General features: G+C 41.5%; 1 protein-coding gene across 3 annotated transcripts in view; it reads right to left on the bottom strand.

Moving 5' to 3' along the window:
* Positions 1-23,243: 23,243 nt before the first annotated feature.
* The window catches only part of LOC121538363 (GRIP1-associated protein 1), a 55,070-nt gene continuing 52,332 nt past the window's right edge, over positions 23,244-25,981 (bottom strand). For 2 of the 3 annotated variants that reach the window (XM_041846292.1, XM_041846293.1), the window contains one exon: positions 25,023-25,390. In XM_041846292.1, coding sequence (XP_041702226.1) covers positions 25,313-25,390 — 78 coding nt within the window. In that variant the 3' untranslated portion in view covers positions 25,023-25,312. Of the gene's footprint in view, positions 23,656-25,022; positions 25,391-25,981 lie in introns of those variants that run through there. The other variant, XR_005995193.1, reaches the window with a different exon arrangement.

Raw genomic sequence — 25,981 nt, 5'->3', positions numbered from 1 at the left:
ACCTGATAGGAAAGAACTAGCTAAGTGACCTGATATTCCAGATGTGTCTGGGACAGAAACTCAACATCAATCAAAAGCTGCTGGTAATTGAGTAGTGTGTGTGTAACTGGATAAGTATATTAAAGCACAATCAACTTCACAAAGGAATATGATTTTGCATTACTATGTAGTAGCTAGGCTATGCATCTCAGTCTGCCAAGAGTATCCCCTGGTTGGTTGGTTGGTTGACATGCACCATTAAGGTTGCATCTATAACTTACGAGTCGTACCCACTGTGTGGAAACATTTGACGTGATGCAACGGAACATGGCATTAATGTACCAGTGTGTTTCTTACCTCTGATACAGTTACTGGCTCCTGGAACACTAGAGTGTATACGGACGGGGCTGACAGGGGCACACACAACAACATCGCTAACTTATAATATTACAATGGTGAGGGAATGCCAAGAAAGGGCACATACAACAACACTGCTAAGGATGCTTAAATGGCCAAGCTTAGCCGTTTGTTTGCAGCACAGATCAGTTTCTCACAACACTGATACCAAGCCAAGAGGATCCACCTGTCAGTACGTAGCTAGCATATCAGCCGTGCAAGTGTAAGAGAGCCAAGCTATCACATCTCTAGTCCCCCCCACTCTCAAAAAAAGTATTCCTGGGTAACTTCAGGCATCTCAAGTGTCAAGGTTACGATTTAATAATTCAGTCAACTATAATGTTTCCTAAAACAAAGGTTTAATCTAAGTCCATGTCTTTAATAACTCCTTCCCCATGTTCATGATCCCCAAGGGATGGACATCCATTTCATAGCTGCTTGATTTATTCCATTTTTTATTAGTGTACATCAGCTGCATGCATACATACAGTGGGGAAAAAAAGTATTTAGTCAGCCACCAATTGTGCAAGTTCTCCCACTTAAAAAGATGAGAGAGGCCTGTAATTTTCATCATAGGTACACGTCAACTATGACAGACAAATTGAGAAAAAAAAATCCAGAAAATCACATTGTAGGATTTTTAATGAATTTATTTGCAAATTATGTAAGTAAGTATTTGGTCACCTACAAAAAAGCAAGATTTCTAGCTCACACAGACCTGTAACTTCTTCTTTAAGAGGCTCCTCTGTCCTCCACTCGTTACCTGTATTAATGGCACCTGTTTGAACTTGTTATCAGTATAAAAGACACCTGTCCACAACCTCAAACAGTCACACTCCAAACTCCACTATGGCCAAGACCAAAGAGCTGTCAAAGGACACCAGAAACAAAATTGTAGACCTGCACCAGGCTGGGAAGACTGAATCTGCAATAGGTAAGCAGCTTGGTTTGAAGAAATCAACTGTGGGAGCAATTATTAGGAAATGGAAGACATACAAGACCACTGATAATCTCCCTCGATCTGGGGCTCCACGCAAGATCTCACCCCGTGGGAGTCAAAATGATCACAAGAATGGTGAGCAAAAATCCCAGAACCACACGGGGGACCTAGTGAATGACCTGCAGAGAGCTGGGACCAAAGTAACAAAGCCTACCATCAGTAACACACTACGCCGCCAGGGACTCAAATCCTGCAGTGCCAGACGTGTCCCCCTGCTTAAGCCAGTACATGTCCAGGCCCGTCTGAAGTTTGCTAGAGTGCATTTGGATGATCCAGAAGAGGATTGGGAGAATGTCATATGGTCAGATGAAACCAAAATATAACTTTTTGGTAAAAACTCAACTCGTCGTGTTTGGAGGACAAATAATGCTGAGTTGCATCCAAAGAACACCATACCTACTGTGAAGCATCATGCTTTGGGGCTGTTTTTCTGCAAAGGGACCAGGACGACTGATCCGTGTAAAGGAAAGAATGAATGGGGCCATGTATCGTGAGATTTTGAGTGAAAACCTCCTTCCATCAGCAAGGGCATTGAAGATGAAACGTGGCTGGGTCTTTCAGCATGACAATGATCCCAAACACACCGCCCGGGCAACGGAGGAGTGGCTTCGTAAGAAGCATTTCAAGGTCCTGGAGTGGCCTAGCCAGTCTCCAGATCTCAACCCCATAGAAAATCTTTGGAGGGAGTTGAAAGTCTGTGTTGCCCAGCGACAGCCCCAAAACATCACTGCTCTAGAGGATATCTGCATGGAGGAATGGGCCAAAATACCAGCAACAGTGTGTGAAAACCTTGTGAAGACTTACAGAAAAACGTTTGACCTGTGTCATTGCCAACAAAAGGTATATAACAAAGTATTGAGAAACTTTTGTTATTGACCAAATACTTATTTTCCACCATAATTTGCAAATAAATTCATTAAAAATCCTACAATGTGATTTTCTGGAAAAAATATTCTCATTTTGTCTGTCATAGATGACGTGTACCTATGATGAAAATTACAGGCCTCTCTCATCTTTTTAAGTGGGAGAACTTGCACAATTGGTGGCTGACTAAATACTTTTTTCCCCCACTGTATGTATAAATTACAGCATTACATATTCAGTATGGAAGTAATCAATATACAAATGACTGCCTCCCTGCTACAACCTGCTTAAAATAAATCTGACAAACATTACATATTAAGCAGTGAGTGGCAGCCACCATCAATGCAGAGTTCGAATGCAATACAGTATACGTGCGATAAGAATTTCAGCTAACGCAGTAAAGTGGATTCCTCATGACATATCCCAAGTACAGAGCCAGGAATAGAGGGACATCACCTTACTCCATTCCTGTCAGAGGATAAATGTTCATGGCAGCTTCAAAGAGAAAGATGTGCAGCCCGCTCAAGGTAGCACAGTCACTTCGTTCTGTCTTCTGTCACCTGTCCTCGCTCTCACTTGTGTCATATTGAATATATATTTTTTTTAACCCCACTGTCCAGTCATTAAATCTGCTTGGTTCTACTGTAAGCCTGTCTAACTTCTAATATTTGTTATTATAATTTCTGGACAACCCTGAAAGGAGGGGACATGCAAATACACCGGCTGATGCCAACTCCAGACCACACGTTGTACCCACGGCAGATTGGGGTTTGTTTCCTGGTGCAGCATTTCAATGCTCTCGCTAACTAAACATACATATATATATATATATATATATATAAAAATGAGAAAGTGATGGGCTTTCATTGTTGTTAAAAAACAAAAAAAAGTGTTTGTGGCCTTCTGCATCCCCACTGGCTACTCTTGCGTCTCACCCCCACAAGGACCTTTGTCATTTAAAGTTTACTCATATACGAACATTTCATTGGATAATAATTTACATATACAGTGCATTTGGAAAGTACTCAGACCCCTTGACTTTTTCCACATTTTGTTACGTTACAGCCTTATTCAAAAAATGATTAAATCGTTTTTTCCCCCTCATCAAACTAACCACAATACCCCATAATAACAAAGCAAATGTTTGCAGATACTGAAATATCACATTTACATAAGTATTCAGACCCTTTACTCAGTAGTTTGTTGAAGCAAGTTTGGCAGTGATTACCGCCTCAGGTCTTCTTGGGTATGACGCTACAAGCTTGGCACACCTGTATTTGAGGAGTTTCTCCCATTCTTCTCTGCAGATCATCTCAAGCTCTGTCAGGTTGGATGGGGAGCGTTGTTGCACAGCTATTTTCAGGTCTCTCCAGAGATGTTCGATCAGGTTCAAGTCCGGGCTCTGGCTGGGCCACTCAAGGAAATTCAGAGACTTGTCCCGAAGCCATTCCTGCGTTGTCTTGGCTGTGTGCTTAAGGTCGTTGTCCTGTTGGAAGGTGAACCTTCGCCCCAGTCTGAGATCCTGAGCACTCTGGAGCAGGTGTTCATCAAGGATCTCTCTGTACTTTGCTCCATTCATCTTTCCCTCAATCCTGACAAGTCTCCCAGCTTCTGCTACTGAAAAACATCCCCACAGCATGATGCTGCCACTGCCATGCTTCACCGTAGGGATGGTGCCAGGTTTCTTCCAGACGTGACGCTTGGCATTCAGGCCAAAGAGTTCAATCTTGGTTTCATCAGACCAGATAATCTTGTTTCTCATGGTCTGAGAGTCTTTAGGTGCCTTTTGGCAAACTCCAAGCAGGCTGTCATGTGCCTTTTACTGAGGAGTGGCTTCCGACTGGCCACTTTACCATAAAGGCCTGATTGGTGGAGTGCTGCAGAGATGGTTGTCCTTCTGGAAGGTTCTCCCATCTCCACAGAGGAACTCTGTAGCTCTGTCAGTGACCATCGGGTTCTTGGTCACCTCCCTGACCAAAGCCCTTCTCCCCCGATTGCTCAGTTTGGCCGGGCGGCCAGCTCTAGGAAGAGTCTTGGTGGTTAAAAAACGTATTTCATTTAAGAATGATGGAGGCCACTGTGTTCTTGGGGACAATTCCTTCGAACTCATGGCTTGGTTTCAGCTCTGACATGCAATGTCAACTGTGGGACCTTTATATAGACAGTTGTGTGCTTTTCCAAATCATGTCCAATCAATTGAATTTACCAACTCCAAGTTGTAGAAACAATCCACAAATAAAAAAATTAAATTATATTTTGTATTTTTTTGTTTTTACATAATAGCCTACAGTAACATAAACTAATGGAAATATTATGTTCTTTCTTATATTTACATTTCGTATTCTGTTACCTAACACCTTCATAAATACAACCACATGACATTGGCACAAAGGCGTGTCCAATGAGGCCAGGCATTTCTAGTTAAATTGATTTTTTAGACTGGTGACTGTTGGTACTCCTCGAGGCCTGGCTATTCTACTGTTAAATATGCATACGGTCATTTTGACCGTCATGGCGCTTGAGGATGAAATGCTCAGTAAGTTTTTGCCTTTTATGATATTTGACAGGATGGGTATGAATACGATGGGAGCATGTGGTTCTGAGCAGGTGTTATGTGGTCCTCTGTAGCTCAGCTGGTAGAGCACGGCGCTTGTAACGCCAAGGTAGTGGGTTCGATCCCCGGGACCACCCATACACAAAAAAAATGTATGCACGCATGACTGTAAGTCGCTTTGGATAAAAGCGTCTGCTAAATGGCATATTATATTATATATTATTATGTCATTAATGTATTTTATGTTGAAGGTTGGGCAATAAGTCCCAGCCAACGTCATGTCTAGTTTAGTGGATCTATGTTTGTGGAATGTTAAGTTGTCTATTGTCCTTGTACAGTGCCTTCAGAAAGTATTCAGACCCCTTGACTTCTCTCCACATTTTGTTACGTTACAGCCTTATTCTAAAATTGACTAAATAAAAAAATATCCCCAATCTACACACAATACCCCATAATGACAAAGTGAAAACAGGTTTTTAGACATTTTTGCAAATGTATTAACAATAAAAAACAGAAACACCTTATTTACATAAGTATTCAGACCCTTTGCTATTAGAATCTAAATTGAGCTCAGGTGCATCCTGTTCCATTGATCATCCTTGAGATGTTTTTACAACTTGGAGTCCACCTGTGGTAAATTGGACATGATTTGGAAAAGGTACACCTGTCTATATAAGGTCCCACAGTTGACAGTGCATGTCAGAGCAAAAACCAAGCCATGAGGTCGAAGGAATTGTCCGTAGAGCTCCGAGACAGGATTGTGTCGAGGCACAGATGTCTGCAACATTGAAGGTTCCCAAGAACACAGCGGCCTCCATCATTCTTAAATGGAAGAAGTTTGGAACCACCAAGACTCTTCCTAAAGCTGGCTGCCCGGCCAAACTGAGCAATCAGGGGAGAAGGGCCTTGGTCAGGGAGGTGACCAAGAACTCAATGGTCACTCTGACAGAGCTCCAGAGTTCCTCTGTGGAGACGGGAGAACCTTCCAGAAGGACAACCATCTCTGCAGCACTCCACCAATCAGGCCTTTATGGTAGAGTGGCCAGACGAAAGCCACTCCTCATTAAAAGGCACATGACAGCCCACTAGGAGTTTAACAAAAGACACCTAAAGACTCCCAGACCATGAGAAACAAGATTCTTTGGTCTGATGAAACCAAGATTGAATTATTTGGCATGAATGCCAAGCGTCACGTCTGGAGGAAACCTGGCACCATCCCTACGGTGAAACATGGTGGTGGCAGCATCATGCTGTGGGGATATTTTTCCAGCGGCAGGGACTGGGAGACTAGTCAAGATCGAGGCAAAGATCAACGGAGCAAAGTACAGAGAGATCCTTGATGAAAACCTGCTCCAGAGTGCTCAGGGCCTCAGACTGGGGCGAAGGTTCACCTTCCAACAGGACAACGACGCTAAGCACACAGCCAAGACAATGAAGGAGTGGATTCGGGACAAGTCTCTGAATGTCCTTGAGTGGTCCAGCCAGAGCCAGGACTTGAACTAAATCGAACATCTCTGGAGAGACCTGAAAATAGCTGTGCAGCAACGCTCCCCATCCAACCTGACAGAGGATGAGAGGATCTGCAGAGAAGAATGGGAGAAACTCCTCAAATACAGCTGTGGCAAGCTTGTAGCGTCATACCCAAGAAGACTCGAGGCTGTACTCACTGCCAAAGGTGATTCAACAAAGTACTGAGTAAAGGGTCTGAATACTTACAGTGGCTTGCGAAAGTATTCACCCACCTTGGCATTTTTCCTATTTTGTTGCCTTACAACCTGGAATTCAAATGTATTTTTTGGGGGTTTGTATCATTTGATTTATACAATATGCCTACCACTTTGAAGATGCAAAATAAAAAATGTTGTGAAACAAACAAGAAATAAGACAAGAAAACTGAAAACTTGAGCGTGCATAACTATTCACCCCCCCCAAAGTCAATACTTTGTAGAGCCATCTTTTGCAGCAATTACAGCTGCAAGTCTCTTGAGGTATGTCTCTATAAGCTTGGCACATTCTTCAAGGCAAAACTGCTCCAGCTCTTTCAAGTTGGATGGGTTCCGCTGGTGTACAGCAATCTAAGTCATACCACAGATTCTAAATTCGATTGAGGTCTGGGCTTTGACTAGGCCATTCCAAGACATTTAAATATTTCCCCTTAAACCACTCAAGTGTTGCTTTAGCAGTATGCTTAGGGTCATTGTCCTGCTGGAAGGTGAACCTCCGTCCCAGTCTCAAATCTCTGGAAGACTGAAACAGGTTTCCCTCATGAATTTCCCTGTTTTTAGCGCCATCCATTATTCCTTCAATTCTGACTAGTTTCCCAGTCCCTGCTGAGGATGCTGTCACCACCATGCTGGGGGTGGTGTTCTCGGGGTGCTGAGCGGTGTTGGGTTTGCGCCAGACATAGCGTTTTCCTTGATGGCCAAAAAGCTCAATTTTAGTCTCATCTGACCAGAGTACCTTCTTCCATATGTTTGGGGAGTCTCCCACATGCCTTTTGGCGAACACCAAACATGTCTGCTTATTTTTTTCTTTAAGCAATGGCTTTTTTCTGGCCACTCTTCCGTAAAGCCGAGCTCTGTGGAGTGTACGGCTTAAAGTGGTCCTATGGACAGATACTCCAATCTCCACTGTGGAGCTTTGCAGCTCCATCAGGGTTATCTTTGGTCTCTTTGTTGCCTCTCTGATTAATGCCCTCCTTGCCTGGTCCGTGAGTTTTGGTGGGCAGCCCTCTCTTGGCAGGTTTGTTGTGGTGCCATACTCTTTCCATTTTTTAACAATGGATTTAATGGTGCTCCGTGGGATGTTCAAAGTTTGACATTTTTTAATAACCCAACCCTGATCTGTACTTCTCCACAACTTTGTCCCTGACCTGTTTGGAGAGCTCCTTGGTCTTCATGGTGCCGCTTGCTTGGTGGTGCCCCTTGCTTAGTGGTGTTGTAGACTCTGGGGCCTTTCAGAACAGGTTTATATACAGTATCTCACAAAAGTGAGTACACCCCTCACATATTTGTAAATATTTGAGTATATCTTTTCATGTGACAACACTGAAGAAATGCTACAATGTAAAGTAGTGAGTGTACAGCTTGTATAACAGTGTAAATTTGCTGTCCCCTCAAAATAACTCAACACACAGCCATTAATGTCTAAACTGCTGGCAAAAAAAAGTGAGTACAGCCCTAAGTGAAAATGTCAAAATTGGGCCCAAAGTGTCAATATTTTGTGTGGCCACCATCATTTTCCAGCACTGCCTTAACCCTCTTGGGCATGGAGTTCACCAGAGCTTCACAGGTTGCCACTGGAGTCCTCTTCCACTCCTCCATGACATCACAGAGCTGGTGGATGTTAGAGACCTTGCACTCCTCCACCTTCCGTTTGAGGTTGCCCCACAGATGCTCAATAGGGTTTAGGTCTGGAGACATGCTTGGCCAGTCCATCACCTTTACCCTCAGCTTCTTTAGCAAGGCAGTGGTCGTCTTGGAGGTGTGTTTGGGGTCGTTATCATGTTGGAATACTGCCCTGCGGCCCAGTCTCCGAAGGGAGGGATCATGCTCTGCTTCAGTATGTCACAGTATATTTTGGCATTCATGGTTTCCTCAATTAACTGTAGCTCCCCAGTGCTGGCAGCACTCATGCAGCCCCAGACCATGACACTCCCACCACCATGCTTGACTGTAAGCAAGACACATTTGTCTTTGTACTCCACACCTGGTTGCCGCCACACACGCTTGACACCATCTGAACCAAATAAGTTTATCTTGGTCTCATCAGACCACAGGACATGGTTCCAGTAATCCATGTCCTTAGTCTGCTTGTCTTCAGCAAACTGTTTGCGGGCTTTCTTGTGCATCATCTTTAGAAGAGGCTTCCTTCTGGGACGACAGTCATGCAGACCAATTTGATGCAGTGTGTGGCGTATGGTCTGAGCACTGACAGGCTGATCCCCCACCCCTTCATCCTCTGCAGCAATGCTGGCAGCACATACGTCTATTTCCCAAAGACAACCTCTGGATATGACGCTGAGCACGTGCACTCAACTTCTTTGGTCGACCATGGCGAGGCCTGTTCTGAGTGGAACCTGTCCTGTTAAACCACTGTATGGTCTTGGCCACCGTGCTGCAGCTCAGTTTCAGGGTCTTGGCAATCTTCTTATAGCCCAGGCCATCTTTATGTAGAGCAACAATTCTTTTTTTCAGATCTTTAGAGAGTTCTTTGCCATGAGGTGCCATGTTGAACTTCCAGTGACCAGTATGAGGGAGTGTGAGAGCGATGACACCAAATTTAACACACCTGTTCCCCATTCACACCTGAGACCTTGTAACACTAACGAGTCACATGACACCGGGGAGGGAAAATGGCTAATTGGGCCCAATTTGGACATTTTCACTTAGTGGTGTACTCACTTTTGTTGCCAGCGGTTTAGACATTAATGGCTGTGTGTTGAGTTATTTTGAAGGGACAGCAAATGTACACTGTTATACAAGCTGTACACTCACTACTTTACATTGTAGCAAAGTGTCATTTCTTCAGTGTTGTCACATTAAAAGATATACTCAAATATTGACAAAATGTGAGGGGTGTAATCACATTTGTGAGATACTGTATATTGAGATCATGTGACAGATCATGTGACACTTAGATTGCACACAGGTGGACTTTATTTAATTAATTATGTGACTTCTGAAGGTAATTGGTTGCACCAGATCTTATTTAGGGGCTTTAAGTTATTTTTTTCATTTCACTTCATCAATTTCGACTATTTTGTGTACAGTGAGGGAAAAAAGTATTTGATCGATCCCCTGCTGATTTTGTACGTTTGCCCACTGACAAAGACATGATCAATCAATAATTTTAATGGTAGGTTTATTTGAATAGTGAGAGACAATAACAACAACAAAATCCAGAAAAACGCATGTCAAAAATGTTATAAATTGATTTACATTTTAATGAGGGAAATAAGTATTTGACCCCTCTGCAAAACATGACTTAGTACTTGGTGGCAAAACCCTTTTTGGCAATCACAGAGGTCAGACGTTTCTTGTAGTTGGCCACCAGGTTTGCACACATCTCAGGAGGGATTTTGTCCCATTCCTCTTTGCAGATCTTCTCCAAGTCATTAAGGTTTCGAGGCTGACGTTCGGAAACTCGAACCTCAGCTCCCTCCGCAGATTTACTATGTGATTAAGGTCTGGAGACTGGCTAGGCCACTCCAGGACCTTAATGTGCTTCTTCTTGAGCCACTCCTTTGTTGCCTTGGCCGTGTGTTTTGGGTCATTGTCATGCTGGAATACCCATCCACGACCCATTTTCAATGCCCTGGCTGAGGGAAGGAGGTTCTCACCCAAGATTTGACGGTACATGGCCCTGTCCATCGTCCCTTTGATGCGGTGAAGTTGTCCTGTCCCTTTAGCAGAAAAACACCCCCAAAGCATAATGTTTCCACCTCCATGTTTGATGCAAATCAATGTATAAAATTTTTGACATGCGTTTTTCTGGATTTTTTGTTGTTATTCTGTCTCTCACTGTTCAAATAAACCTACCATTAAAATTATAGACTGATCATTTCTTTGTCAGTGGGCAAACTAACAAAATCAGCAGGGGATCAAATACTTTTTTCCCCTCACTGTATGTCCATTACATGAAAACCAAATAAAAATCAATTTAAATTACAGGTTGTAATGCAACAAAATAGGAGAAACGCCAAGGGGGATGAATACTTCTGCAAGGCACTGTACGTACATTTATATTTCATTTTTATAAATGTGCAAGAATTTCTAAAAACCTGGTTTTGCTTTGTCATTATGGGGTATTATGTGTAGATTGATGAAGGGAAAAAACTATTTAATCCATTTTAGAATAAGGCTGTAACGTAACAAAATATGGAAAAAGTGAAGGGGTCTGAATACTTTCCGAAGGCACTGTATATACCAGTGGAAAGCTTAAGTCTGTACCATGCATATGATGGTTTATTAAATATTACCATCACAGAGGTGATAGTAATTGATTTAGCTTAAGTAGCAACATGTGTTGCGATATTAAAGCATGTGTGGCATGTCTTAATGCTTGCGATTTCTCAGATTTTGTTGATTAGCTGGAATGCCCTGCTTAAATATTTTATGGGTTGTGGGCTGGAGGGGAGGGTCAGCTGTTTCTGCTGGGACGCTGTTCACATTTTTACATTTACATTTTAGTCATTTAGCAGACGCTCTTATCCAGAGCGACTTACAGGAGCATTTAGGGTTAAGTGCCTTGCTTAAGGGCACATCGACAGATTTTTCACCTAATCGGCCCGGGGATTAGAACCAGCGACCTTTCGGTTACTGGCACAACGCTCTTACCCACTAAGCTACCTGCCACCCTTGCTTAGATGACAGGAGGACAGAGTCTGTCCAATACATTTTTCTGATCTCCATCTTTTTTTTTGCCATCTTGTTTTATATTACATCTCTTTTCAAGAGGGAGACAGACTTGAGAGGCAGTGAGGAAGGAGGAAAAGCAAAAAACATACAAATAGTGTACTATCACACAAAACAATGTATGAGGACTGTGTTAGCTGGCCCTACTTTAAATCTTAAACACATTGTTTGATACACTAGGTGGAATTTAAAAAAAATACAGTAGGTATCATGAAGCTTTACCGCTTGCTCTGTAATATGAGTAGTATTTTGATTTCAATAAAACATTTAGTCATTTATGAAGACAAATAAACAAGAACATTGAAAAAGTGGCACATTTTTCTATATTGTTGAACATAATATACTCTATGGGCATATCAAAGTTCCAGAACAGGATCTCTGCTACTTTTAGAGTTATGTTCCAATTTGTAAGCATTTAAAACAGAATGATGTTAAAATTGACTCAAAATGGTCACCCTTTGCTGGTGATTTGCAGCATGTGTAAAACGAAGGTTGTGATTGGTTATATTGTCTACTGTGCCAATGTATCTGTATTAAATGGGCCATAACTTTAAAACTAGCAGAGATCTGGAACTTTGATATACTCTACGGGCATATTATGGAATCACTCTAAAGCGATCTACTCATTACCATTTAATGGAATTACTCACTATTGGGTGAATAGGGAACAACACATCTCAGAGACTGGTTCAGAAGCATCCCTGAGGTAAACATGAAGGTATATTAACTGAATAATTCAAAACTCAGGAGGAACACTTCATTCTACTGTTGAACCACCACTGTATGCCCACATCATCCCAATTATGAGAGACAAGAGCGAGACACCTCAGTGAATTGTGTTTAATTAAAAACTGATTTGAAAGGTTGGTACCATGACACTACAATTAACCTTAACCACCAAATTTGTCGATATCTTTTTCTAAATTAACTCAATAAAACTTGTCTTCACCTTTCGATACTTAATTTCCCAATGGGACAGGAAATACAAGAAAATTAATTAGCTTAACAAAACATATGCACTTCAGAGAATATGACATCAATAAAACAATTTTAGAACGAATGTACACCTAGGCTATATTACACATTTAAAAAAAAACATCTATTTCCTAAAGGCGGCAACACAACACATCAACTTTCAATGTATTTATTCTCAGTCTCACTTCCCATTAAGTTGTCGCTCAGTTCGTAATCCCACTTTGCAAGGTGGGAAAAGGTTGAGTTGCCCCACAAGCCCATCTGTCAATCATCACTAAATCCAGTGCACCTGCTTAACAAATCAGGTACACTACTAACACAGACACACAATTTCTTCTAACTCATAAGGCTTAACGACTGAATGACTGAGGGGATGGAGGGCTACATGTGTGTTCACAGGCCAGATACCTACTTTAGCTTTAAGCAGAACTATGATTTATACATGGTCTGGAGATTTGTTTAGAGGTCAGTAAAGAACCCAAATCGCTTGCACGTCTTGGTGCCATTTTGGAGTAGCAGATGTTTTGGTGCAGTGCTTCAACCCATTTTAAGTCCAAACAGCTCTCTTACAAGTACAACATCCATCATGTCACCTGGTTATGCAATGCCCCAATTTTTACGAGATTGGTACAACTACCCGTGTTTTTTTATTCTTTATGAATAATGCACTCCGTTCACCTCTATGTTAATCTTTAATGGCCTGTCCTACTTTAGTGCTGCTAACTTTCATCCTGTGTCCAATGTGCATACCATAAGATTGGTCTCAACCTCAGACCCACAGGAGTGGCTAAAATTGCATGATGCACCCATGAGCACACTTGCCAAAAGTGAGCCTCTAAAGGGTGGTTTATACTTGGTCTAGCGACATGTCTGTATACAATAGAGCCCCACAGTGGAGGTGTCATAATACCCATAAAACCTAGCGGTCAAACAGGGAAATGGTTCCAATAGTTTTTCCACCATAAATATTTCCCATAGGGAATTTTATAAACACTTAAAATAAGGGCTGTGTTTCGTGTAGGCTTACCCTGGCGTGACGTTTTGATAACCATGTAAATCTCTCTTGGACAAGGTGACTTTTATCAATATATTCAGCCCTATTTTCTCAGATTCGAAAATGCAAATTAGCATCAACGTAGACATCATGCAAGACTACAAATCCCTGCACGTCATCTCTAGCTGACACCTTTGCTAACAGGTCAATTCAAAACTTGCACAAGACAGTTCACAGAATTGTCAATTTAAAAGAAATGTAGATAATGTATTAATTATTAAATGTAGCTAACAGATAGTAAATCCAGAGATTCTTACCTTTGCCTCAATTCGGCAGTCTTGTCCATTCCCACGGGGGGCCAGTATAAAAAATATATAAAAAAATAATGCACTAACTGTAAGTCGCTCTGGATTAGAGCGTCTGCTAAAACGACAAAAAAAAAATCATCATGCATTTGTAGTTCTTTATTATAGCCACATTAGCAGCTAATTAGCATTTAATTTTTTTGGGGTAAATACAGGCGACTATATTGATAAAAATCACATTGTCCTAGAGAGATTTACATGGTTATCAAAATGTCACGCCAGGGTAAGCGTACACCAAACACAGCCCTTATTTTAAGTGTTTCTAAAATCCCCTATGGGAAAAATGAATGGTGGAAAAACGATTCAAACCATTTCCTTGTTTGACCGCTAGATTTTATGGGTATTATGACTCATACTGTGGTACTCTATTAGAATGTGACAAGTACCGCTGGTCAAAACTACATTTAATTTATACTCCGGTGGAATGTCTGTAGACTGTCGCTGCGACTGTCAGTTTTCTTGCTGCACAGACATGAAAAAAAGTTACGTCTCTGCGACTGTCGCAACGTCCGTTGTTGTGGTTACTGGTCTGCTACAGCAACAAAACCAAATCCATCTGTGACAAGTTCTAAAATTATCTTATAGAATGACCTACTTACAGTGGGGAGAACAAATATTTGATACACTGCCGATTTTGCAGGTTTTCCTACTTACAAAGCATGTAGAGGTCTGTAATTTTTATCATAGGTACACTTCAACTGTGAGAGACGGAATCTAAAACAAAAATCCAGAAAATCACATTGTATGATTTTTAAGTAATTAATTTGCATTTTATTGCATGACATAAGTATTTGATACATCAGAAAAGCAGAACTTTAATATTTGGTACAGAAACCTTTGTTACAGAGGTTTGCACACACTGGTTTGCACACACTGCAGCAGGGATTTTGGCCCACTCCTCCAAGATCTCGCGATACATGGCCCCATCCATCCTCCCCTCAATACGGTGCAGTCGACCTGTCCCCTTTGCAGAAAAGCATCCCCAAAGAATGATGTTTCCACCTCCATGCTTCACGGTTGGGATGGTGTTCTTGGGGTTGTACTCATCCTTTTTCTTCCTCCAAACACGGCGAGTGGAGTTTAGACCAAAAAGCTCTATTTTTGTCTCATCAGACCACATGACCTTCTCCCATTCCTCCTCTGGATCATCCAGATGGTCATTGGCAAACTTCAGACGGGCCTGGACATGCGCTGGCTTGAGCAGGGGGACCTTGCGTGCGCTGCAGGATTTTAATCCATGACGGCGTAGTGTGTTACTAATGGTTTTCTTTGAGACTGTGGTCCCAGCTCTCTTCAGGTCATTGACCAGGTCCTGCCGTGTAGTTCTGGGCTGATCCCTCACCTTCCTCATGATCATTGATGCCCCACAAGGTGAGATCTTGCATGGAGCCCCAGACCGAGGGTGATTGACCGTCATCTTGAACTTCTTCCATTTTCTAATAATTGCGCCAACAGTTGTTGCCTTCTCACCAAGCTGCTTGCCTATTGTCCTGTAGCCCATCCCAGCCTTGTGCAGGTCTACAATTGTATCCCTGATGTCCTTACACAGCTCTCTGGTCTTGGCCATTGTGGACAGGTTGGAGTCTGTTTGATTGAGTGTGTGGACAGGTGTCTTTTATACAGGTAACGAGTTCAAACAGGTGCAGTTAATACAGGTATTGAGTGGAGAACAGGAGGGCTTCTTAAAGAAAAACTAACAGGTCTGTGAGAGCCGGAATTCTTACTGGTTGGTAGGTGATCAAATACGTATGTCATGCAATAAAATGCAAATTAATTACTTAAAAATCATACAATGTGATTTTCTGGATTTTTTTAGATTCCGTCTCTCACAGTTGAAGTGTACCTATAATAAAAATTACAGACCTCTACATGCTTTGTAAGTAGAAAAGCCTGCAAAATCGGCAGTGTATCAAATACTTGTTCTCCCCACTGTATATTTCACAACCGTAAGCTATTTTTACCTTGTAAATAATTATGTTGTGGTGGTGGGTTTATTTTCCTGTAATAATGAATAAAAGTAGCTAAAGCTAAGATGTTGTCAGCTATACTCTAGCAACGAACCAAAACATTGTTAGAAAGTTGGTTTTAGTTGCCTGGCTTGCTAGGTTGACATTTACAAAATGTGTTTTTAAACAGATGGGTTTATTGGTGTTTAAATAGAGTATGCTATTTGGAGCACCGGGCTGCTGATGTCATGCAGAGGCTGTCGTTTTGTGTTTATACTTATTCATAAGGACAGTTTGATGTCGGACGATAATAGTTTGTGATGTCACCGTGACAACTGTCTACAGACATGTCGATAGACCAACTGTAAGCCAGCCTTAATGCTGCATTTACACAGGCAGCCCAATTAAGATATTTTTGACATATATTTGGGCATATCTGATACCCATCTGATCTCCTCCCTAATTCAAAAACAGCAACAACAAAAAACACATGGGATCACTTTGGGTCTGATTTAGACCACATCCCATATGTGGATCTCATTCCTGATACAATTCTGATGCTCCATATGCAACCTGTCTAGACCATAGAATTAGGAATTAGAATACTAGAATGGACATGAACTATCTTGACAGTATAAAAGGTCAGCCATTTTGGTAAAGAAGTTGGTCTACCATGGTCAGCCAGTGCTGGGATAAGATAGTGTAAAACAATGAATTCGAAGATAATCTTAGACAAGTTGTAAATGCAACAAGTATTGATATTGTATCATATTATAACACTCACAGCTTTCCAAGAAAACAAACATTGAGACGTTTGTGACCCACCACCTGGATTCGGTCCTATGTAGCAACATTTAAAATTGTGTTTTTTACATTGGATAAAAGTAGAGACTCAGAGCTACAAAATGGTATATCATACACTGCCGTTGAGGAACAATGGGAAAGTAATTCTGCTTTGAAAGTTGATAAACTTGTAACCCCACTTTTGAGAAAATGGCCCGTGAATGTTTTGATAGACCTACTGGAGAGCTCTTCATTGTCTACACCTATTCAGCATTGTTCACACCCATCTTAGCCCCACCCATCTCTTTAAGAATTCACATGCGTGGCCATGTGCTAAACAGAGTGAATAAGATAGTGTAGTAAACAACCAAAGATTACAAAACTAAAAGTGGTGAAAGTAGTAGCAAAAAGTAGTAGTAAAAATACACTATCTAGTCCTTGGCCTATATCCTCATCTGACATTGGTGCAGGTCATGTTGTTCTTCACATTACCGTCTCTGGTAAATACACACTATATCAAATAAAATCAACGCTTATTTGTCACATGCATAGGATACAGAAGATGTAAACGGTACAGTGAAATGGTTACTTGCATAGTGGAGTCTTTTGTTTAGACATGTAGTTAGCTAGCTAAACAATGAACCATAATCCCAACTCATCTACCATGCATGAATCTGCAGGTAGCTAAAGCTAACCAACAAGGTTCAATGTTAGCTAGCTAGCTAACATTAGGCTATAACTAGCAATGCAAATGGATCTCTGAGATACAAATAATATTACTACACAGATCATACACGTAATGTTAGCTAGCGAGCCAGCCAGCTAACGTTAGTTAGCTTACAGTATGCTTTAACTTCCAATGAAAATGACTTAACTAAATGTAAAACGTATAATATCTGAAAATGTAGCTAGACTCTTACCCGTATACATGGATGAACACTTCTCCCTCTCTGTCATGGATGCCATGGTCACCCTTAGTTTGAAGATGTAATCCGGAGACAGGTGTTCTCTTTTCGACTCTCTCCGCATTTGGCAATCATCTCTCTGCTTCCACTGGGCATTCCTCTTTTTTCAAAACTCTGTCAACTTCTTCCGTGACAACAACACTGTTGATTGCCATTTACTCCCCATCACTGTCATCAGAAGATTATACAATGTCTGGTTCAATGAAAATGTTTTTACCTAAATCAGGGATTTCCTCATCCTCTGATTCATTTTCAGAGTCAGAGAGAGTCAGCATGGTACAATCGTCCTTCAGAAAGTAGCCCATCTAACTTTTTCCCACTGACCTTTGTCGATAGCGCCTGTTAACTATCTACACATACTGATCAGCTCAAGTTATCGACAGAATAAGCAGACCAATCTGAACTCATCTCTCAGCATTTCTAGCCCATCCATTATCTCAGCCAATCATGACTAGCGGGAAGGTTCCTGTATTTTTCCGTGGCTAAACCAACTAGGCTCGTATTTTAACAATTGTATTTGTATTTACAGATGGCATACACATTTGTTAAGACACATGAAAGTTCACATGTTCCAGAAGACATTTCTGCCAAAATATCGCATAAAAAAATGTATAAATTAAAAAAACACGTTCAAATGCCTCTCCTGTGAAGTAGTGACATGCGACATACGCCTAGCTTCTTGAAACGGGTCACATTTATGGTCAGTTTACATATATTTTAGAGGCAATTTATTAGGGTTGGGAATTGTCAGAGACCTCACGATATCATCACAATACTTAGGTGCCGATATGCATTGTAATTCTCACGATTCGATACTGCGATATTATTGCTCCCTATACGTTTGCTGCAGAGAGACAAGAGCGAGCATAAGAAAATGAGTTTTGATCAGTCATGGAAATAAAAGTGTTGTTGGCTCTCTATTTACAAATCAATACTTGGAGTCAAAGTATCGATATATCGTCCAAAATAATATTGCGATATGTAACTGGATCAATTTCTTCCCCCATCACTACTCAGACAGGATCTCATGACAAATGAAGGAGAAGTGCTGTGGTTGCAGGTTCACCTGCCTCATCTGAAGCCTCTTCTTCTAGGGTGCTGCTATAGGCCACCAAGTGCAAACCGTCAGTATCTGGAGAATGTGTGTGTGATGTTAGATAAGGTCTCTGATGCGAACAGAGAAATGTATTTTCTTGGTAACCTGAACATTGACTGGTTATCATCTACACTGAAAAATATATAAACACAACAAGTGTTGGTCCCATGTTTCATGAACTGGAATAAAAGATCCCAGAAATGTTCCATTGCCACAAAAAGCTTATTTCTCAATGCCACAGCTGTCTCAAGTTTTGAGGGAGAATTGGCATGCTGACTGCTGGAATGTCCACCAGAGCTGTTGCCAGATAATTGAATGTTCATTTCAATTTGATTGCACAGAGATACTGTGACGAGATCCTGAGGCCCATTGTCGTGCCATTCATCCACCGCCATCATCTCGTGTTTCAGCATGATAATGCACAGACCCATGCCGCAATGATCTGTACACAATTCCTGGAAGCTGAAAATGTCCCAGTTCTTCCATGGCCTGCATACTCAGCATGTTTGGGATGCTCTGGATTGACTTGTACGACAGGGTGTTCCAGTTCGCGCCAATATCCAGCAACTTCACACAGCCATTGAATTTAATTTCAATTGACCGATTTCCTTATATGAACTGTAAAATCTTTCAAATTGTTGCATATTTTTGTTCAATATAGTTGTCCTCTCAAGAGCAAACTTCTTACTGTGACGAATGCCTGTAAATAAATGTAATCTGAATCACATCTATAACATTTTTTACATTTCTTTTTACATTTTAGTCATTTAGCAGACGCTCTTATCCAGAGCGACTTACAGTTAGAGTGCATACATTTTTTCATACTGGCCCTCCGTGGGAAACGAACCCACAACCCTGGCGTTGCAAGCGCCATGCTCTACCAACTGAGCTACACGGGACCACATTAGTTTTGGCAAGATCTGAAAAAATAAGTTGGTGGAGTGCAACCCTCAAACATTGAAGAATTACAGCAGTTTGCTGCTGAAGAATGGGCCAAATTGCCAGCAGAAAAGGTGCAGCAAGCTCATTGATGTCTACAATAAGCATATGTTGGCAGCTATCTTGGCCAAAAGCTGTGCAACCAAGTACTAGCTCCAGGGTGCCAATAATTTAGTCCATGCCATTTGTCTATATTTTCTAAATTACAATTGTAAACTTAAGTTTACAGAAATATAATTAAAGGTGTGGAGACCCATTTTTTCCTCTCAAATTTCAACTGATTTTAGAAGAAATAGGGAATTATTTAAGAAAAGCCCAAGGGTGCCAATATATTTGGACACAACTGTATGCCTTCAGTCTAATTGGAATGTATGGCAGTAGAGTTGTTTGTATTTCTCCCTAACCAAAATGGCTGCCATTAGGATACCATTCAGGATTTTTTTTCACCTGTGTTACCACGACAATCACGCCAAATGAGCATTGCATTTGTGTGCTCCTTCAGTGTAAATGCGCAAATTTGATATGGGTCACATGTAAAACTGATACATAATTGATACAGATTTACGGTATGTTGCCTATATATTACTATATACCGGTATTGATGCACGGACCAGTTTGGGTTTTTACTTTACCTTCTATAACGGTATTTCAATGTTTGGTTTGTTAAATGTGGTAATGCCACTCCGCCATGTGTAACATCCGTTTTTCTAGTTTACTCCGCAATTTGGGTCGTCTCTCTCCCTCTCTCACCAAGTACCACCCCGTCACTCAAGGAGCGCAGTTGTTGTTACTCAACCACGAGAACAAGTGTTTGTCCAAAAAGAGTGCAGAAAAGCTAATCCAGGCTTTTGTCACTTCAAGATTAGACTACAGCAATGCTCTACTATCCGGCTACCCGTGCTAAATACGGCTGCTAGAATCTTGACTAGAACCAAAAGATTTGATCATGTTACTCCAGTAATGGCTTCCTGTTAAGGCTAGGGCTGATTTCAAGGTTTTACTGCTAACCTACAAAGCATTACATTGACTCCTACCCATCTCACCGATTTGGTCCTGCCGTACGCTAAAGTCACAAGATACAGGCCTCATTGTTCCTAGAATTTCTAAGCAAACAGCTGGAGGCAGGGCTTTCTCCTATAGAGCTGCATTTTTATGGAATGGTCTGCTACAAATCGCTAGTAGGCTAAGTTAGAAACGTATGCCAAAATGTATTAGCAAAATAAAAAAAGGGCCTTTAACATTTACCTGTAAAAAAAAATTTTAAGAATGAAAATGACATGCACCGTGTGCGTTCCCCCAGGCTAAATGCATTCCTGAGACAATAGACAAGATCAGCTGAAGGAAATAACTACATACAGTACATTTACAATGGAGAGATGCATTAAAAGCATTTTTGTGAAGCTATGCGATTGACAAGGACAAGTCTGATGTCGGACAACAATAGAACGTGAGTTAATGCGAGCCAATGCCAGTAAGATGAAAGGCGATGTTTTATACTGAGGCGTTGGCGGGACTTTTAAACATAATACCGCAATCAGGAATACCTCGGATGGCGGAAATAAAAGTACCGGCTTTGTTACCGGCAATACCTTTCAGATACAGTACATTCGGAAAGTATTCAGACCCCTTGACATCTTCCAAAGTTTGTTACATCCTTATTCTAAAATGTATTAAATTAATTTGTATCCTCAATCTACACACAATACCCCATAATGACAAAGCAAAAACAGGTTTTTAGAATTTTTTGCCAATTATTTACATAAATATTCAGACCCTTTGCTATGAGACTCGAAATTGAGCTCAGGTGCATCCTGTTTCCATTGATCATCCTTGAGATGTTTCTACAACTTGATTGGAGTCCACCTGTGGTAAATTCAATTGATTGGACATGATTTGGAAAGGCACAACCTGTCTATATACAGTGAGGGAAAAAAGTATTTGATCCCCTGCTGATTTTGTACGTTTGCCCACTGACAAAGAAATTATCAGTCTATACTGGTGTCTTTTATACAGGTAACAGGTGTCTTTTATACAGGTAACAAACTGAGATTAGGAGCACTCCCTTTAAGAGTGTGCTCCTAATCTCAGCTCGTTACCTGTATAAAAGACACCTGGGAGCCAGAAATATTTCTGATTGAGAGGGGGTCAAATACTTATTTCCCTCATTAAAATGCGAATCAATTTATAACATTTTTGACATGCGTTTTTCTGGATTTTGTTGTTGTTATTCTGTCTCTCACTGTTCAAATAAACCTACCATTAAAATTATAGACTGATCATGTCTTTGTCAGTGGGCAAATGTACAAAATCAGCAGGGGATCAAATACTTTTTTCCTAGAGCTGGCCGCCCGGCCAAACTGAGCAATCCGGGAGGTGACCAAGAACCCGATGTGGAGATGGGAGAACCTTCCAGAAGGACAACCATCTCTGCAGCACTCCACCAATCAGGCCTTTATGGTAGAGTGGCCAGACGGAAGCCACAAGACAGCCCGCTTGGAGTTTGCCAAAAGGCACCTAAAGACTCTCAGACCATGAGATCCAAGATTCTCTGGTCTGATGAAAACAAGATTGAACTAATTTGCTTGAATGCCAAGTGTCACGTCTGGAGGAAACCTAGCACCATCCTTACGGTGAAGCATGGTGGTGGCAGCATCATGCTGTGGGGATGTTTGTCCGCAGCAGGGACTGGGAGACTTGTCAGGATCGAGGGAATGATGAACGGAGCAAAGTACAGAGAGATCCTTGATGAAAACCTGCTCCAGATGACTCAGGACCTCAGACTGGGGCGAAGATTCACCTTCCAACAGGACAACGACCCTAATCACACAGCCAAGACTACGCAGGAGTGGCTTCGGAGTGGCCCAGCCAGAGCCTGGACTTGAACCCGATCGAACATCTCTGGAGACCTGAAAATAGCTGTGCAGCTACACTCCCCATCCAACCTGACAGAGCTTGAGAGGATCTGCAGAGAAGAATGGGAGAAACTCCCCAAATATAGGTGTGCCAAGCTTGTAGTGTCATAGACTTGAGGCTGTAATCGCTACAAAAGGTGCTTCAACAAAGTACTGAGTAAAGGTCTGAATACTTATGTAAATGTGATATTTCCGGGGTTTATTAAAATATAAATTTGCAAACATTTCTAAAAAACAGTTTTTGCTTTGTCATTATGGGGTATTGTGTGTAGATTGATGGGGGAAATAAACCATTTAATCCATTTTAGAATAAGGCTGTAACGTAACAAAATGTTGAAAAGGTGAAGGGGTCTGAATACCGAATGCACTGTATAAATAAAAGGTGGTAAAATGTTGTCGGCATGCTAAATTTGGAAGGTTTTCGACAAGGAATGAACGGGATATGACTATGGACAGTCAGAATAAAATCTGAATTGGGTTCTTAGAGTGGCTGTGTAAACAGCCTAAAGCAGTGGTTCTCAACCAGAGGTGCTAGTACCCCTGAGGGAACTTGGCCTATCCATAGGGGGTACTTGAGAAGACTCATGAGACCATAGGGCTTACTGGTAAAATGCACGAGTAGGGTACTTCTGGGGTACTCCGGGCAGAGCAAAAGGCACTTGTTGGTACAGAAAACACAAAGGTTGAGAATCACCGCTCTAAACAAGGACAGCATTATCAATGCTCAATGAATACATTAATAATAGTTGCTGTTTTCTAACTGCCGGCATAGGAGAGAGAATATTTGGAGTGGTGTAGCGACCGGTCATCAACAACTATAAAGAACACAATCACACAAAATGTTTCAGCTAACGAGCTGAATATGAACAATATGAACACTGCAGGTGTTAGAACAGAGGTGTTGAGCTATACGTAAGGGAGAAATACTGTGCCTCAGATAACTGCAGAAACGTGAGCGCAAATATAACTTCAGATCAACCTTGTGTTCTCTACAAGTTAGGAAAACAAATTGCTCTTGCTTTCCGAAATGACAAATCACCAAAGAGATTAAACATGGAATACATTTTACAGCCATTTTTATTGACACTTCATGAATATCATTTAGCTGGAGAAACAGTTGACAAATACATACATCTGAAAGAAAGGAATAGTCCACTGGGGAAGCAGTTGAGTGCTGTGTTCTATACCTTTTAATAAAACCCTGAATGATTATATCTTTTAGTAGTAATGAGGACTTTGCTGCAGCCGAGTTTGGCAATTCAAATATTTAAAGGCAAGTAAATGGAAAAGTGGACAGGATGAATTAAATAAAGCACACAATCTTTAATGTATTGAAAAAGTGCAGAGTGTACTTATCTACAGTATCACTTATTATACCCAATATACTCATCTGAATCAAAGTCTTCCATTTTGTCTCCAATGGGTGACTGGTTGTTCAAAGAAAGTTCCGGAACACATCTGCCAAACATGCCTATGGTAGGAGTAGGGGTGCATTACTGTATAAACTTAGCATTACACATAGATTACTGGTATAATTTTAAAAAATCATAATTTCAAAATGTTAAAGATAAAAGTCTTAATGTTAAATGACTAACTAGTGACGTACATTTATATCCTTCTTGATTTCAGGCAGATATGTAGACAGGAGATACGATAGTCTGGGGGGCTTCCAATGAACCAATCTGTTTGTTCCTAAAGTTTTGACTGACATTCTCAAATAAGGGAAACATGTCTCAAAGTATAAAAGGCTAACACCAGTACACATGCTCAGTCCACTTAAACAATCACACATTTAATCTGCCAAGCTACTGTTGATCAGTCACGTTGAGAAATCATTTAAAATAATACATTTGCTAAATTAGTCAAAGGCAAACTAAGAGACCAGCTTTACATGATCCAAGTTTCCCTCATCCGGACCATCACTCTAGTGCACTGGGCAAGTTCTTCATATAGAGTGAATGGAAGTGTTTCACTCAGACTACCGACACCGCTGTTAGACCTTAGCCAGGGGGAGATTAGTTCTCAAACAAATTAATCTCCTCAAAAGAGAATCCTCTGTTTCTTAGTGCATCTATAATCTAATTACTTAACAACATATCAAAGTGGAGTTAAGGCGGAATTACATCCGCAAATCTAACTACACCGGGGGTTTAATTGGGGATAGAGAAAGCAGCTAAAGTAACATTTGAAAGCGGGGCACAAAGCAGGCATCTAGCCAGTTTCTGGACAACCTATTCAGGTTGACAGCAGATGCTCAGCAGCCAAGGCCGCATCCATGCCTCTGCTGCAGTCACAGCGCTGGTGCCGCGTGCAAACTAAAAGAGCACAGAGATCTAACCCAGTGAGTCGACACACCGGTGGTTTGGTCCAGTCCCCAACGCTAGTCTGAGATGATAGGCTATGCATTCTATTCAGGTTTTTCTCTATTTACTTTACTACTGGCTTTAGGATACTTGCAATTTCCCCCAGACATATTCAACTGGACACTTCAGCATCTATAATGTATGACGGCCGTAAATCTTTGACAATAATTTTGCTTCATATGCAATACTTCTTACTCTGAGACCGATAAATTACTACAGTTGATTTTTCATATTCATATATACAGGATTGATACAAAAACAAGAGTTGCCGAGTTTAAAGTATAGCGAAATTAATACAAGTACAGGCAAAACACAACAGCTTAAGCCTCTCTGTATGAGTAAGCAGAATGTCTCGTTATTCACAACATTAAACAATCTCTTGAAGATCTGAACCAGTAATGCACTGTCCTAGAGATTTCCTGGCATTCTGGTTCCTGCCAGCGTTGCATTCTTCAGAGCACACCAGAGTGTGTGTGTGGGGGGCAGACAGAGCAACCTGACGTAGTAGTCAGGCCCCAATACGCAATTTTTCTCAAGAGTCACAGAAAGAACCAAGACATGTTACAATAAGTACATTCAGTTGTAAAGCAGTTGCAAAATAACTAACCCCCTTCACTCCATACCTTCCTCTCTCTCCATTTATCTGTGTTCCCGGGCCAGAGGTTCAGTCAGCATGGATGAATGTGTAGTATCCTCATTAGCCACAGAAACAGGTGATGAGAGAGTGAAGGAGGAGTGCTGGTCAGAGGGACTGGGTCCAGTCTTTTAGCCCGTGGCTGAGCCAGCTCCATAACTTGAGTCTTTACTTAAACGGACAATCTCCTGAGACAGAACTTCAAGATCCTAAAAAAAGACAAAAACATAAATTGCTATTTTAATACCACAAAGCTGAGTACAAACAACAACCTCTGCTAATTTCTGCCAGCTTCATATCTAACTGCAAGACATCTCTTTCATCATGCATCCTCTTTCGATCTGATGTACTTTATCTACGGACTACAGAACTTCAGAGAGTTGATATAAGGTGTTGGGAAAGAACTGTAAGTGACAATTATAGAGTGAAGGGTGCGGGGGAGCCATTAGACAGACGGACTCGGGTTCAGCTGTAATCTCCTCCCAGAAAAAGCCAATGTTCTCTGCGTGCTCACTAAAGCAAGAGCCATAAAATATTAACAGGGCTGTTTGTTTCTGGGCTGGCGGCCCCAACAGGCACTAAATATTAATGAGCTCGCTGCTCGCCGCTGCCCCTGGAATCCAGAGAGAAGATGGGGGCAACCAGGAGCCTGTCTGCCCATCTGCAGGTTCACCAGCAGCAAACACAACCATCTTGCACTTTCACCACAGCGCCCTGTCATTCTGCACTGGTGGGAGCCCATGCCTGAAGGGCTGCTTGGTAGCAGGGGGAGGGAAGGGGGTGGGTGGAGAGGCATTAGC

The sequence above is a fragment of the Coregonus clupeaformis genome, chromosome 24, assembly GCF_020615455.1.
Source record: "Coregonus clupeaformis isolate EN_2021a chromosome 24, ASM2061545v1, whole genome shotgun sequence".
Lineage (NCBI taxonomy): Eukaryota > Metazoa > Chordata > Actinopteri > Salmoniformes > Salmonidae > Coregonus > Coregonus clupeaformis.
The sequence above is the reverse complement of the archived record's forward strand: the minus strand, read 5'-3'. Positions and strand labels throughout refer to the sequence as shown.